This window comes from Rhinatrema bivittatum, chromosome 4, assembly GCF_901001135.1.
Source record: "Rhinatrema bivittatum chromosome 4, aRhiBiv1.1, whole genome shotgun sequence".
NCBI lineage: Eukaryota > Metazoa > Chordata > Amphibia > Gymnophiona > Rhinatrematidae > Rhinatrema > Rhinatrema bivittatum.
This window is the reverse complement of record NC_042618.1, coordinates 32617792-32633898: the sequence shown is the minus strand read 5'-3', so window position 1 is coordinate 32633898 and position 16107 is coordinate 32617792. Positions and strand designations below refer to the sequence as shown.

The window sequence follows — 16107 nt, the reverse complement described above, 5'->3', positions numbered from 1 at the left end:
CAGCTTGGAAAAGAGTCGGCGGGGGGGGGGGGAAATATGATAAAGGTCTATAAAAGGATTTGAACAGGTAAATGTGAATTCGTTATTTACTTTTGGATAATACAAGGACCGGGAGGCACTCCATGAAGTTAGCAAGTAGCTCATTTAAAACAAATTGGAGAAAATTCTTTTTCACTCAATGCATAATTAAGCTCTGGAATTCATTGCCAGAGGATGTGGTTACGGCAGTTAGTGTAACTGGGTTTAAAAAAGGTTTAGATAAGTTCCTAGAGCAAAAGTCCATGAACTACTGCTATTCAATAAGGATTAATAGCTTGGGATCTATTCATTTAATGTGTTGGGTACTTGCCAGGTATTTGTGACTTGGTTGGACACAGGATACTGGGCTTGATGGATCCTTGGTCTGACCCAGTATGGTATAACTTATATTCTTATTTTAGGGCCCTGATTTGGATCTGAATCTTAGATGAATTCTCAGTATACTGTTTCTTGTATTGGGTCTTTTTGATGGTATTTTTTTTCCCAGCCAAATATTGTGAGACTTTTCAGAGCACTGAATTAGAGACCTAAATTGAGGCCACTACTTTGTTGGAATTTGAACTTTGTATTGTATTGGATTTTAGGGTATTTCATATGTGTTTTGGTGAGGGCTTTTTTTTTTTATTTTTAAATCTCATTAAAGCCTTGCAGCTTCCATCTGCTCCTTGTTGGCACCAAGCTACAGCATCCTTTCTTGGGCACTGTGAGCCTTCGTTTGCAAGCCCACAAGGGTTTTACCCTGTTATGTCCTTGGCCCTGTCCACCATCTTGGCTGCTGCAGTGATGGTTCTTCTCCAGGCAGCACTTATACCAGGCTGTGGTCCTTTCTGCCCGTGACTAGCAGACAACTGGAGTGGGATGGCCGGCTGCCGACGAGGGCACGTGATCGGGGTCGTCTGACTGCTGCAGGAATTACCAGTGAAGGAATATTCCATTTCCTGTTCCTTTTGCAGAGTTGCAGTGGCTCAGCATCCTCGCATTGTCTAGACCTTGATGATGCACAGAAATTCAAAAGTGCCGAATGCTGGAGGAGGTGTTTGTAAAGCTTGGGTTTGTCTAGAACATTTCTAAACAGCTTTTAATGTTTTAGCATTCATCCGCCACTGCAACATTTACTGCATTCCGATAAGTTGCATATTAAACTCTGGAAGCGAGGGTGTGATATGTAGGAGAAGTGTGTGACAAAATGGTGCCTGAATAATTCTGGTGCTTGGGTTTCATAAATGGTTCACTGGGAAAATTGAGGAACAGCTATGTGTTAAACTATTTTTTTTTTTACCGTATTTTTCGCTCCGTAAGACGCACTTTTTTCCCCCCAAAAGTGGGGGGAAAATGTATGTGCGTCTTATGGAGTGAATATAAAAAAAAAACTAAAAATCTAACAAAACCCCCCCACCCTCCTGACCCCCCCCCCAAGACCTGCCAAAAGTTTTCAGTCACAAGCCCTGTGACATAGTGAGGGCAAAGGGCCGTCGGCGCCATTTTGATTACTGGCAGCCAACAGCCCAAGCCCAGGAGATCGCTCCCGGACCGCTCCTGGACCCCCGCTGGACCACTAGGGACTTTTGGCAGGTCTTGGGGGGGGGGGGGGTCAGGAGGGTGGGGGGTTGTAGTAAATTAAGTTGGCAGGTCTTGTGGGGGGGGGGTTAATTAATTTAAAGGGTTGGGATGGGGGGGGTCTCTTTTTTTTTTTTTTTTTTTTGAGGGGTGGGTTCCCAGAGAAAGATAAAGGTGTTCTGATCTGGGGAGTGGACTGAAATGGCCCTCCCCAGACCTGAAAACAAAATGGGGAGAAAAAAATGTTATGCACTCCCCTAATTTGCTCCATAAGACGCACAGACGCCAGGGGACAGAGCCGGTTTAGCACAAAATTATTTTTTTTTTATTTTCCCCCTCTGAATCCTAGGTGCGTCTTATGGTCAGGTGCGTCTTATGGAGCAGAAAATACGGTAATTCTGTTCTATCTGGATACAAGCTAGTCTTGCGGAAAAATACAACTAAGGTTTAAACTTTACATATCATTTTTTTTTTTCCCTTGGCTAGATAACTACAGGTTACAATTTAGAAGATGACCGTTGTGAATGTGTAGCACTGCAAGATTTTAAAGAAGGAGACCAGGTAAGGATTTGTGTGATAGAAAAAAAAATCACTTGTTTAGTGATCCTATGAGACAGACATGCAAGGTATCGTCACTGGCTTTTAGCAGCAGTGCAGTTTCTGGGATCAGTGTGTGAAGTACACCTTCCCGACTAGAGATGTCTTCTTTAGAAGGAGCTCCCTTTTATTTGACCGCTAAAAGCTTAACATTTTCCCCCTCCAAAAGCATTTCCCCTTTAAAAGTTTTTAGATTTTGAGTGGCATTCCACCTTGGGTGAACTCTCTTCCAGTTTTAGAGCAGGATTATTGCCACCCTAATTCTTTTATAGAAGCTTTTTAAACTCCTTATAACTGAGACAGTAATACAATTGACAATCAATAATATCCACACAATTGACATGGTTTTGCCCCATAAACTACTTTGTACAAACTCCACACGTTTGCAGGTTACATACCCAAAACGGAAGAAGGGGATGTTTTTTATAGAATTTTGTTCAGTTATGGTTTATCAGCTCTCGTTCTAATGTCTTAGATCCTTGACATGGACTCAATGAAACGGGAAGCTACTTTAGGTCTAGTTTTCAGTGGAACAGAGGGTCTGGTGTAAGGAGCACCAGTGGTGGAGCTGCCTGGCTCTGGTGGTTATAATGCAATCGAATTTGACATAATCACTCAAGGGAGAATAATAAGTAAAACTACGGCAGTAGCATTTAAATTTAGAAAGGGTGACTTTGATAAAAATGTGGATATTACAAGAAAATCAAAAGGAGCAGTTGCAAGGGTTTTTGGATAATCATATCAAATCCTCCAGAGTACTTGTGTATCTCACTAGCTGGTTGTGATCTTCCAATCTGTAAATTAGCAAAGTATCTAGGGGTAATATTAGATTCTAAATTAACTCTGGAGAACCATATAGCTTTGGTAAATCTGCATTCGGCAATGCGAGGCTAATTTGATATTTTCAATTGGTTTTTCCAGCTCCAGATTTGACAAAGATTGCAATGGCTCTTATACTAAAGTTTAGATTATTGTAGTGCCATGGGTTTACAAAAAAACCCTCTAAAACAGTTCCTTATAATTCAAAATATAGCAGCTAAAATCCTAGCGGGCTTATGAGCCAGGCATTCTGTTTCTCAGGTATTAAAACATTGACATTGATTTCACTGGTATACACATTTTTAGATGATGTTGGAGGGTCATGTCATGTGATGTGCTGAACACAGTTAGATGTGTCTGATGTGAGCTCCTTGCTACCCTGGCCAAGAATCCTTCATCAGTACTAATATATCTAGTTTGGGGTTTGTTTGTTGTTGTTTTTTTTTTGGGGGGGGGGGGGTTATAATGGCCAAAGACGGATCCTTACCATCTGTTATAGCTAGATTGGTTAAGATCTCTGGGTATTGATGCTAATGTACTTCATCTTTCTTGACAAACCATTCTTACAGGGTACAATTGGATGGGGCCTTCTCTAAATCATACCCACTGGCCACTAGGATTCCTCAAAGGCTCCTCCCTATCACCTATACTGTTCAATATATCTTATTCCTCTGTTCTCTTTTTTCCACATTGGGTGTAAATTTCAAACTCTATGCAGATGATATCCAGTTCTTTTTCCCGATTATGACATCAATCAGTCAGGATCTGGAAAAGGTGTCTGTTTAGCTAAGGTAAAGAGTGGTTACATAACAATAAGTTGATGTTAAACATAGGAAAGACAGAAATTGTCACTCTCCTGTTCAGGAGTAGATGCTACTCCCTTTAATCTAACATTCAAGGGAGGTAAGGACTCAGACCTAGATTCATCATTTTACTATAAATATAGCGAAAATAGCGCCCGTGATGATAAAAAAAAAAAAAAAAGTGGGGTGGGTGGGCGTGGTTAGGCTAACTTTCATGCACCATGTTCTCTCTACCTAGCTTGATGCGCTCTCTACCTAGCTTGATGCAAGAATGGTACAAATCTACTCTTCTTTCAATCAATCGGGTTCTTCCCATTCAAAAGCATTGACTTCCTCATCTTCGGCGCCGGAAAAGGACCGCGCCGAGCACAGAGAAGCACTGGCATCAAAAGATACTTTCTCCAGTGTCGGCACAGACAAGGAATCTGCGTCGATGGAACCACTGACAAAGAAGTCCCGGGAAGAGGAGCCCCCATCCTCCTCTGGACCCGGGACACCGAGGCGATCCCTACCAGCAATGGTGCCGAGATTCCACATACTGTGGACCCTCCGGCAATGCCTCTGGAGCCTCCAACCCTGGAAGCGGTGTTACCTACACCAGCCTTCTGGGAGGAATTGAACTGAATGGTTCAAGAGGCAGTTTTCCAGGCGATTAAAGGATTCCAGTCGCCACCGGCACCAACTCCCATGCCGAGGCCCGACCCGATGTCTACTGTGCTGGCTCCATTACTGGAAAGATTAGATACCCTTATCGGCGCACTTCCATCGGTGCCCACGCCCTCCGGGCCCACGATTCCCTCGATGCCGCCGGTTCCTCCTCCGCCATAGATACCAATTCCTCTCATCGGACGATGATGACTGTGATCCGTCGATGCCGGACCCGATTCCAGGTCCAACCAGTATTTTACCACCCCGACGTCCATCCAAAGCACCAATACCATTGGTGCCTCTACCGACCTCTGTGCCTCCTCCATCGGTTCCTTCGGTGCCACCTCCGGATCCGGCTGGATTAGGACTTCCACCATCAGAAGAACCACAAGGTGCAGGAGACTAGCCTTATGATCCTTGGACTGATGATTCCTCTGACTCCCAGGATTCTGAGGACATCCCATCAGAACCTTCACCTCCTGAAGAGAGACGGCGCTCCCCTCCAGAAGACCTTTCGTTTGCAAGCTTTATAAAGGAAATGTCTGAAACCATTCCTTTTAAGCTGCAAATTGAAGAGGACGCCAGACACAGGATGCTGGAGGTTCTCCAATTCGTGGATGCCCCAAAAGAAGTCATGGCAATCCCAGTTCACAAAGTCCTCCTTGACTTATTGCATCGTACTTGGGAACACCCAGCTACAGTTCCACCGGTAAACAGAAAAACTGATGCTACCTACCTAGTCCAACAGCTCCAGATTTCCTGAAAACCCAGCTCCCCCACCACTCTGTAGTGGTTGAATCCGCTCAGAAGAAAGCAAAGAGATCCCGGCCTCATTCTTCTGCCCCACCGGGCAAGGAGCAGAAATCTCTGGACGCCTTTGGACAAAGTATTTCAAGGGTCTATGTTGATGGCATGTAAGGCAGCCTACCAGCTATACATGACCCAGTACACTAGAAACCTATGGAAGCAAGTGCAAGATTTCTCAGAAACTCTGCCAGAAGAATTTCAAGAGGGTCTAACTTCCATATTCCAGAAAGGCCTTGACTCTGGAAAACACGAGGTGAGAGCTGCCTGTGACATCTTTGACACAGCCTCAAGAGTGTCCGCGGCAGGTATAAGTGCCAGACTGTGGGCTTAGTTAAAAGTGTTAGACTTGCGTCAAGAAATCCAAGAAAAGTTATCAGACCTCCCTTGCACAGGGGACAACTTATTTGTGGAGAAAATACAAGAAATAGTTGCGCAACTCAAGGACCATCATGAGACTTTGCGTCAACTTTCTACTGTTCCCTCTGACTTTTCATCCACCACTAAAAGGCAGTTCAGAAGGGATCCCAGGAGGCTAACCTACAAAGCCCATAGGTATTATCCTCCCCCATCTCTGTCTCATCCATCCAGACCCTATCAGAAAGCTCAATCTCGCCAACACAGACCTCCCAAGACCCAACCAGCTCCGCAGACGGGTCCTGCGTCAGGTTTTTGACTCCATTCTAGAGAGCAACAGCCAACCTCCAGCAACTTTTCCTGTAGGAGGCCGCTTGTGCCACTTTGCAAACATATGGCACACAATCACAACCGACCAATGGGTCCTTTCTGTAGTGGCCCAAGGTTACCATCTAAACTTCCTTATGCTCCCACCAGACTTCCCACTTTGTCCTGTGTGGAGAACAACCAATCACTCTCCAATTCTCGAGGAGGAACTTTTAACCCTCCTCTGGTTCAATGCCGTAGAACCGGTTCCTACAGTTCAGTGAGGGAAGGGGTTCTACTCCCATTATTTTCTAATTCCAAAAACATCAGGCAGCATTCGATCTATATTGGATCTACGTAACCTAAACAAATATTTACGCAAGGAAATATTCAGAATGGTAACCTTGGGCTCTATGCTCTCTTTCCTCCAAAAGGGAGATTGGCTTTGCTCTCTAGACCTTGAGGAGGCATATGCTCATATAGCAATAACCCCCTCCGCATCGAAAATACCTCAGATTCTTAGTCTGTCACCGACATTTCTAATACCGAGTGCTGTCCTTCGGCCTAGCGTCAGCGCCACGTGTGTTCACAAAATGCCTAGCAGTAGTAGCAGCTTACCTAAGACGACAAAGCATCCACGTCTATCCCTATCTAGACGATTGGTTGCTCAAAGTTCCATCCAAGGAAGTAGTTCTTCACTCCCTTCATCTTACTCTACAGCTACTATAATCCTTGGGGTTTCTAATAAACTATCCCAAGTCCAATCTCACCCCATTGCGTACCCTCTCCTTTATCGGGGCAGATTTAGACACCAGGCAAGCCAAAGCGTTTCTCCCAAGGGATCGAGTGCACACATTGTCCACCTTGGCCAAAACAATACAGACTCGCCGAACCACAACAGCTCATCATCTCTTAACCTTAAGTCACATGGCGTCCATGGTTCACGTCACCCCATTGGCTCATTTAACCATGAGAGTGGCACAATGGACCTTAAAAACCCAGTGGTCCCAGTCATCTCAACATATGTCCCACATTGTCCACAACACCAAACAGCTTCTTATCACTAGCTTGGTGGATTCAGAAGTCCAAACTTCTGATAGGACTACCCTTTCAATCTCCAGAACCTCAGATTACACTAACAGATGCCTCCAACCTCGGTTGGGGAGCTCATTTCAACAACCTGCAAATCCAGGGAACCTGGACCACAGCAGAATCAAAGCACCAGATACATTTTCTGGAGCTCAGAGCAATACAATATGCCCTATTTGCTTTCCAGGATTGCCTTTCCAACAAGGTAATCCTGATTCAAACGGACAACCAGGTAGCGATGTGGTACCTCAACAAATAAGGAGGCAGCGCAGATCAGGGTCTGGGATCTCTCCTATTCCATGCTACTGAGAGCAACCTATCTGGCAGGTATGGACAATGTAATGGTGGACAATCTCAGCCGGACCTTTCATCCCCATGATGGTCCTTAAATCCCACTGTAGCAAACAAAATATTCCACCAGTGGGGCCGCCTGCATATTAGACCTCTTTGCATCTATTCACAATCGCAAAGTAAACAATTTCTATTCTCTACACCACAGCCACAAGACACCACCATGAGATACCTTCGCCCACTCGTGGACTACCCTCCACTCCACTTCGCCCACTCGTGGACTACCCTCCACTCCACTTCGCCCACTCGTGGACTACCCTCCACTTCCACTCATCAGCAAGACTCTCGTGAAGTTATGGCAGGACCGGGGCATAATGATCCTCATAGCTCCTCACTGGCTGCGTCAGGTTTGGTTTCCCATCCTAAGCGACCTATCAATCCAACAACCAGTTTGCCTGGGCACAGATCCAACTCTGATAATACAGAACAACAGGTTGTTGCGTCATCTGAATCTCCACTCCCTGTCTCTGACAGCATGGATATTGAAAGGTTGATACTACAATCCCTAAACCTTTCAGACACTGTGTCCCAGGTACTCGTAGCTTCACGAAAGCCTTCTACTAGGAAATCTTATCGTTCCAAATGGACAAGACTTTCCTTGTGGGGTAAGGCAAAGGAAATAGATCTTTTTTCCTGCCCCACAACAAACTTCCTGGACTACCTCTGGCACCTTTCAGAGTCTGGTCTACAAACTTCCTACATCAGAGTGCATGTCAGCGCCATAGCTGCTTACCATAAAGGCATAGGAGATGCTCCGATCTTGGCGCAACTTTTTGTAGGGCGTTTTATAAGAGGCTTACTCCAACTGAAGCCTCCCCTGTGTCCTCCGATCTAGCTTGGGACCTCAATGTGGTACTAGCACGGCTCATGTGACCTCCGTTTGAGCCTCTACATTCCTGCAAGCTACAGCATCTCACTTGGAAAGTGCTCTTCCTACCTGCTTTAACATTGGCCCGCAGAGTAAGTGAACTACAGGCACTGGTAACTTACCCACCTTACACAAAATTTCTTGATGACCGTGTGGTGCTATGCACTCACCCAAACTTTCTACCAAAAGTAGTATCTGATTTTCACTTAAATCAATCCATAATACTACCCACATCTTTTCCAAAACCCCATTCACACCCAGGCGAAGAGGCTCTGCATTCCTTGGACTGTAAACTTGTGCTAGCTTTTTATTTGGAACACACTGCAGCCCATAGGAAGTCCACCCAACTGTTTGTCTTCTTTGATAAAACCAAACTAGGAATTCCAGTTGGCAATCAGACCCTGTCCACCTGGCTGACTGACTGTATTATCTTCTGCTACCAACAAGCAGGCCTTCCGCTACAGCGACGAGTAAAAGCGCATTCAGTAAGAGCCATGGCAACGTCAGTAGCGCACCTCCGTTCTGTACCTCTTGCTGACATCTGCAGAGCTGCCACATGGAGCTCTCTCCACACCTTTGCAGCTCATTATTGTCTCGACAAGGCTGGCAGACAGGACTCTATCTTTGGCCAGTCTGTCCTGTGTAATCTGTTTCCAGTTTAATAACCCAACTTCCTTCTTGCATCCCACTGTGAAACTCAGGCTGCCCTTCCACCAAAAACCACCCCTGTTGTTGTGCTTGTTGCACATCGTTGGGTGCTTTTGGTTCACTTCCTCGGGCATCCTGTAGCTCACTATTCACCCATATGTAAGGAGTACCATCCTGCTTGTCCTGGGAGAAAGCAGAGTTGCTTACCTGTAACAGGTGTTCTCCCAGGACAGCAGGATGTTAGTCCTGACATATGGGTGACATCATCAGGATGGAGCCCAATCACGGAACACTTTTGTCAAAGTTTCTAGAACTTTGACTGGCACACTGAGCATGCCCAGCATGCCACCAACCCTGCATCCAGCAGGGGTCCCCCTCAGTCTCGCTTGTAGCAAAAAGTACGAGCGAAAAATAAAATGAGTTGGGTTCACTTATGTTTTATTTTATTTTTCACTCGTATGTTTTGCTACAAATGAGACTGAGGGGGACCCCTGCTGGATGCAGGGTTGGTGGCATGCTGGGCATGCTCAGTGTGCCAGTCAAAGTTCTAGAAACTTTGACAAAAGTGTTCCGTGATTGGGCTCCATCCTGATGATGTCACCCATGTCAGGACTAACATCCTGCTGTCCTGGGAGAACACCTGTTACAGGTAAGCAACTCTGCTTTCTCCCAGGACAAGTAGGATGGTAGTCCTCACATATGCAATTTTATTTTGCCAATTATCAGATAATCCAATCTATTGATCTCTTTTGATCATTCAGAGGCTCTTTGCGCACATAGAGACTGAATCTAGCCTTGTTGCGTAAAGAGGAATTTCTTACATTGATTAAGGGGTCTATTGAGGATTTTAATTTTCATCATGCTAACAATTATAATCCTGCATTACATTGGAAAGCCTTTAAAATAGTATTGAGGGGTAAAATTGGATATGCTAGCTATCTAAAGAGAATTGGCCTTGAGGAACAAAACGTTGGAGGCCAAGTTGGCATTATTGGAAAAGGAACACAAATAGACTTGCTCACCTTGGGGTCTATAGGTGAGTGGGTGTGAGAGCAGCTAAAGGTTTTGCCGGTCTCTAAGGTTGAAAGAGCTAGAACACAGAAATAAGACTGGTGCTTTGACAAGTACAGTGAGAAAAAGAGCATCGCCTACTCATCCACAAAACTGCTATTAATCAAGTTGTCTTAGAGAATAGCCACTGCTATTACTGGCATTAGTAGCATGGAATAAGGGTACTTGCGCCTCTTTTGGAAACAGGATGCTGGGCTTGATGGACCCTTGGTCTGACCCAGTATGGCATGTTCTTATGCTGGCTTGTGGTGGGCTAAGAAAAAGAAATTGTTGGGGGTAATTATGGCATTGGATGCCAATAAAGCCTTCGATAGAATTCAGTGGCAGTATTTGCTGTGATGGCAAAATTTGGTTTGCCAGATTAATTTCCGTGTTGGGTACGGGCAGTGTACACATCCCCATGGGCCTATGTTCAAGTTAATGGAGTCCTTCATTAAGAATGGGACTAGGCAGGGGTGACCATTATCTGCTCCCTTTTTTTGATATGTCTATCTGTTTCTTTCCCAAGCTGGGGGTTGCGCTCCTATTTGGTGCAGTTGCTATCTTATTACGGGGAAGTGTCTGGATATCAAATTAATTATGGAAAATAAGCGTTGCTTTTTCTCAATTACAAGAGGAATGTTACCAGGTGTTTGGCAAGTTTTAAAGTGGTTAAAGGAGGGGGTTTTGTCTATTTAGGTGTACAGGTTTCCCCTAGATTTCAGGATCTTTACAAATTGAATTTTATGCCAGTGTTATCTCAAATTAAGAAGGCTTTTCGAGCCTGGATCGACTTATCCATTTCATTGGCGGGGGGGGGGGATCGTCGTAATAATTTGCTTAAGACAAATTTTTTACTTTGACTTTTATATTTGTTTCAACGTGTCCACATTCACGACCTTGAATGGACAGATGAGCAGCTTTATTTGGTCGAGTGGCCTGCATCAATTTGGCAATCTTGTATAGAAGAGAGTAGCAGGCTGGTTTGGGTCTCCCGGATACGCAGTTCTTATGGAGCTGCTCGGATTGCGGTGTTAGGGACTGGGCATACCTATTTGGAGGCTTGGCTTCCATTAGGGGCAGATTTTAAAAGGTACGTGCGTAGGGCTTTGAAAATCTGCCCCTTGCAGTGCGAGTAGGTGGGGTGAACCTTCCTTTACTTTTGACTATGCCTTAAGGTTCTCCAGTGGTACACTGTGTCCTCCGAGTCCCATTTTGGCACATACGGTTCGAGTTTGGAGTGCAGCTTACAAGTGTTTAGGAAAACCAGAAGGTTAATTGTCCCCAGTTTCTCCTCTAAGTCCTATGACTTCTTTCTGTACTTTTTTTTTTTCTGGACATGGGACTGTGGCAACAGTGCAGATTATGATTTGTATGGCAATTTTGGAATGGTGACTTGATGTTTTCTTTCCATGCGTTAGGGGACAAATATCAGCTGGATCCCACCACGCATTCTTTTTTTTTTTTTATGTAAACTGTTTTTATTATTTTAATAAAAGAAAAACATAGGGAGAGTGGTGTGTTCCTGAGCCACTCTCCTACATAATATATAACGGAAGCAACAAACAGTGCATATTTCCCCCAAAACTGACTTCCTTCCCACCCTCATCCCTCCCCAGCTCTTTACAAAAACCATGGTCTACATATGTAGAGAGAAATACTCAGCAGGCCACAGAATTTAAGGCAACAGAAGCAAATATAAACACCAAATTAAAAAAAAACCTCAGTCCTGGAAATTCTATATGTAGTTACTCATTGAGAATCAAACTACGAACACGCTGTGGTAGCGATTGCAAATAAACGTCCCAGACTTCCAGAAAACGCTTTCTGTGGCGAGGAGAAAGCTTCATCGCTGCCGCATCCAGGAGCATCATTCGATGGAAGCAATTACGCCAGGTCCAATACGAAGGAGGCGAAACCTCTCGCCAATGTAATAAAATAACTTTCTTCCCCACTAGACACTCCTTTTGAATAAGCAAGCGGATTCCCAGATCATGAATACGTAATGGAGAAATGCAACCAAACAGGAGCCATAAGGGAGAGATAGGAATACGCATTCTTTATATATTCATTAGGGCTGCATTGGAAAACAGGTGGCTAGGGGGTGGACCCCTTGTATCCCTGGTTTGGTTGAAAGGTTTGTTGGTCATTCTACAATCCGGGGGGGACATTTCTCAGCTATACAGGTGTACTATGGATACTGATGAGGTGTCTTGGAGACTGCAATTTCTTATCGATAAATGGAATGGTGATCTTCAAGTTTCTTTAGATGAAGATGTTTAGAGTGTCATATGGAGGGAGGCATAGTCGGGATCTGTGTGCATGACGTGCAGGGAGTTGTTGGTGCGACTTTTTCGCACATACAGATATCCAGCCTTTTATTAAAAAAATGTTCTAATTCTTCATCTGTTTTGTGTTGCAGAGGGTGTGGGCTAGAGGGGACTCACTTTTATATGTTGTGGTCCTATCCTAAGGTATCCTCCTCTTGGGGGGGGAATTTGAAACTGAAATCAAAAGCATTTGCGGGGGTGCCATCTCTCACACCAACTCTTTGTATATTGGGCGTCTGGCAGGGGAATTGGCAGGCTGATGTCACTGCAAGGGTATATTTATTTGTTTGTTTGTTTGTTTTTATATACCGAAGTATTAGTGTTGGCCTTCACTATATACTGTGAAGTCAGTTTGCTGTCTCCATCTGCTGGTAGAGGTGCATAACCCACTTGTTCTAGATTCATCTGACTGTCCTAAAGAAAAGGAAATTATCAGATAAGTATTTATTTAGGTATTTTATATTCCATTGTTCCAGTATAAGATCACAACGATTTACAAAGTCATCGTTTGGTTTCTGGGTCAGCATTCATATTATAGGTCAATACAAACAGCTAATACATAGACTAGGTCATATTCATGCATTATCTAGTTTCTCACAATTATAAATACTTATTCTAGGTCAACACAACAGCATCAAGTGTGGGTTAATTAAGGTGCTATTTCATTTCATTATCCTATATGCCATACTTAGAATGTAGTCTTTTACATTTTACATTGCTCAATTCACTATTATTGTCTAAAGATCTGATAGTGACGTTATCAGTTTATTGGCCTTTGTTAGCTTATAAGATTTTCTAAAGAGCCGCGTTTTGAGTTCCTGTTTGAAACTTTCTTTCTGTATTATCAGATGTAGGGACTCTGCGAGAGAGTTCCATAACTTGGGGCCCACTATGGAAAACATGCAATCTATTATTTGCGTTGTGTGTGCTCCGTGTTGTAAGCATTTTAAGAAGTCCTTTGTCTTGCGATCTTAGGGCTCTCTGCGGTGTGTATGGTTGAAGAGTCACTCCTAATAGGCAGGGGTTAATATTGTTATTGATATTAAAAATTAGAGTCAGTACTTTATAGTGAATTCTGTATTGTACAGAAAGCCAGTGCAGCGCTATCAGCGGGGGGGTGATGTGGTCAAATTTCCTTGTCCCTAGTAGCAGTCTGGCTGAGGCATTTTGTAGTGATTGTAATGGTTGTATGAGTCCAGAGGGTAGTCCTAGAATAGGGAGTTGCAGTAATCTATGTTGGAAAATATTAGTGATTATAGAACAGTGTGGAAGTCTTGTATTTTTAGTAAAGGTTTCAGTCCATGTACTATTCGAAGCTTTGAGCATCCTGTTTTAATTAGTTTGCTTATGTGCTTTTTCATTGACAAATTTTCATCAATCTGTATTCCTAGATCTTGTACCTGATCTGAGGGCGTAATGTTAGTTTCCTAGGTCTAGGATTGGCAGTTTGGTTATTGTGGAATTTCTCCTTAACCATACAATTTCAGGTTTTTTTATGTTTAATGTTAATTTCAGCTGAGTTAGTCTTTGTTGTATTGCCTTCATGTATGTTGACGGTGACGAGGTAGTTTTTTTCATATGATTTGTCGAATGGGCTGTAGAATTGTACGTCGTCTGCATAGAGGAAGAATTGAATTCCTAATTTTGCTAGTAAAGTGCATAGTGGCAGCATGTAAATGTTGAATAGGGTAGCTGAGAGTGCTGATCCCTGGGGGACACCTGTATTGATTGGGAATGTATCAGATATGTGATTGTCCAGCTTTGCTTGGAATGATCTGTTTGCTAGGAAGGACAAGAACCATTTGATAACAGTTCCATCTATTGCAATTTTTCTCAGCTGGTGGCATAGCAGGGAATGGTCTATGATGTCGAAGGCTGCTGTTAGGTCAGTTAGTACCAGGATATAGGATTCATCGTTATCAAAAATCCCTGTAGTACATAGTCAGTGAAACGAGAAGGGTTTCTCTAGAGCGATCTTTTCTGAAGCCGAATTGGTTAGGGTATAGAAAATTGTCTTCTAGGTAGCTTTCTAGTTGTGATAACACTGCTTTTTCTAGGATTTTAGCAATGAAAGGCAGGTTGGATATTGGTTGATAATTGTCCCAATCATCACTTCTGCCAAGTTTATTTTTTAGGATGGGTTTAATCACAGCTTGTTTTGCCTTATCAGGGACCAATCCTTCTGATTATATCAGATCATGGTTGTGATTGTTGGCGTTATTATGCTATTTACTATTTTCAGGGATTTTGCAGGGATTGGATCTAGAGGGTGTCTAGCAGGCTTAAATATTGTGATTTGGTTGATTTTGAGTTTAGATACTGTCGAATGAGTTCCATTTTGTAGTAATTTTCTCATTAGATGCATCAGTATTTGCCAAATTCAGGCCAGTGTACAATATTCCTTTTCTTTCAAAGGGGTGTGGAAAAGCTATTTCCATACAATTGAATCAATTTTTGGAAGAAAAGGGAATATTGGATGAGGCCAATCAGTGTTTTTTATTAATCAAGGTACCAAAACTACCTTGGTAACCTTGATTATCTGCTGTCATGCCTAGATAAAGGCGTAGATTCTGCAGTGATACTACTAGATGTAACTGCAGCATTCAACAGCAGATCATTCACTTCTTCAGAGAATGCAGGCGATAGGATTACTAGGTTTGCTTCCTTTTTGATGAATAGAAAATGGCTGATTGTGGGATTGTTCTTTGGCCTCCTGATCATTAGCTTGCAGTGTTCTGCAAGGATCACTCCTATCTCTAGTCCTGCTGGCTTAAACTAATAAGCTGGTATAATCAGCTGTTTATGTATGCAGATGACATACAGCTTTATATGTCCCTGGGAGATTAGCAAGCGGAGGTGGTACTGAGTTTAAGTAACAGCTTGAGTTGTATTGTATAATGGATGAGGTTAAATAAACTGCAGGTGAACCCAAAAAATCAGAGCCATTATGGATTTAGAAGCCTTGTGATATTACTGGCTCTGCCAGTAATTAAGCTATGTGAAATAGGCTTCTGCAGAAATTGGCAAAACCATGTACTGGGCATCCAAGTGGATGTTCATTTAACATTAGAGTTGCACATCTCTTTGATTTGTACAAGTTTTTAACTTTAGTTTGCATCAGATTAGACACATCTGCGGTTTCTTGTTCACAAAAGATTTACAGCAAGCTGTACAGTCTCTTGTCGCTAAGATTAACTATTGTAATGCACTGTATATGGATTTACTTTAAAAAGAAAAAAACCTCTTTGTAGTTATTGCAGATTATTCAGAACAGTGTAGTAAGGTTGATTGTAAGTCTGAGATCATGGAATTATTTTCATTTATTTAAATTGTTTTTACACTGGCCTCCCAGAAAAGACAGTATAAAGTTTTTACAATAAATCAGATACAACATAAAACAAAATCATTACAATAACAATCACAATAATGTGAAAAATACAAAATGTTACCTGCAATTAACAAAAAGAGTACACACTCCCCCCCCCCCAACAAATTATACAATCAGCAACTCTAGATGTTTTCCAAAGAAATTACCTGCCTAGAGCCCCTTGCAACTCAACAACATAACTCACCCACATATCAACCAAGTTAATCAGCAACCTCCCCAGTATAAAACATCAGCAACTTAGAAGGAATCCTTACCTGCAGCAAAAAAAAAACAAAACAAAAAACCAACCCACGTTTTAAACTTCTTAATTTAATGTCAAAAGGTAAACCGAGCCACAACTGATAAAGCCCTTGACCTAAACTAGGCCCTTTGCATTTTATTCACAGAAGGAATATTCAAAACAGCTGCTTGGCTATATTCCAGAGGTCGACTCACAACTCACTGTTGTAACCT

General features: G+C 43.0%; 1 protein-coding gene across 2 annotated transcripts in view; it reads left to right on the top strand.

Annotated features, from left to right (window-relative positions):
* Nucleotides 1–16107, top strand: part of SETD3 (SET domain containing 3, actin histidine methyltransferase) — a 182043-nt gene that overhangs the window by 136469 nt on the left and 29467 nt on the right. For both annotated transcript variants that reach the window (XM_029597913.1, XM_029597912.1), the window contains exon 9: nucleotides 2083–2157. In XM_029597913.1, the coding sequence (XP_029453773.1) occupies nucleotides 2083–2157 (75 nt within the window). The remainder of the gene's footprint in view (nucleotides 1–2082; nucleotides 2158–16107) is intronic.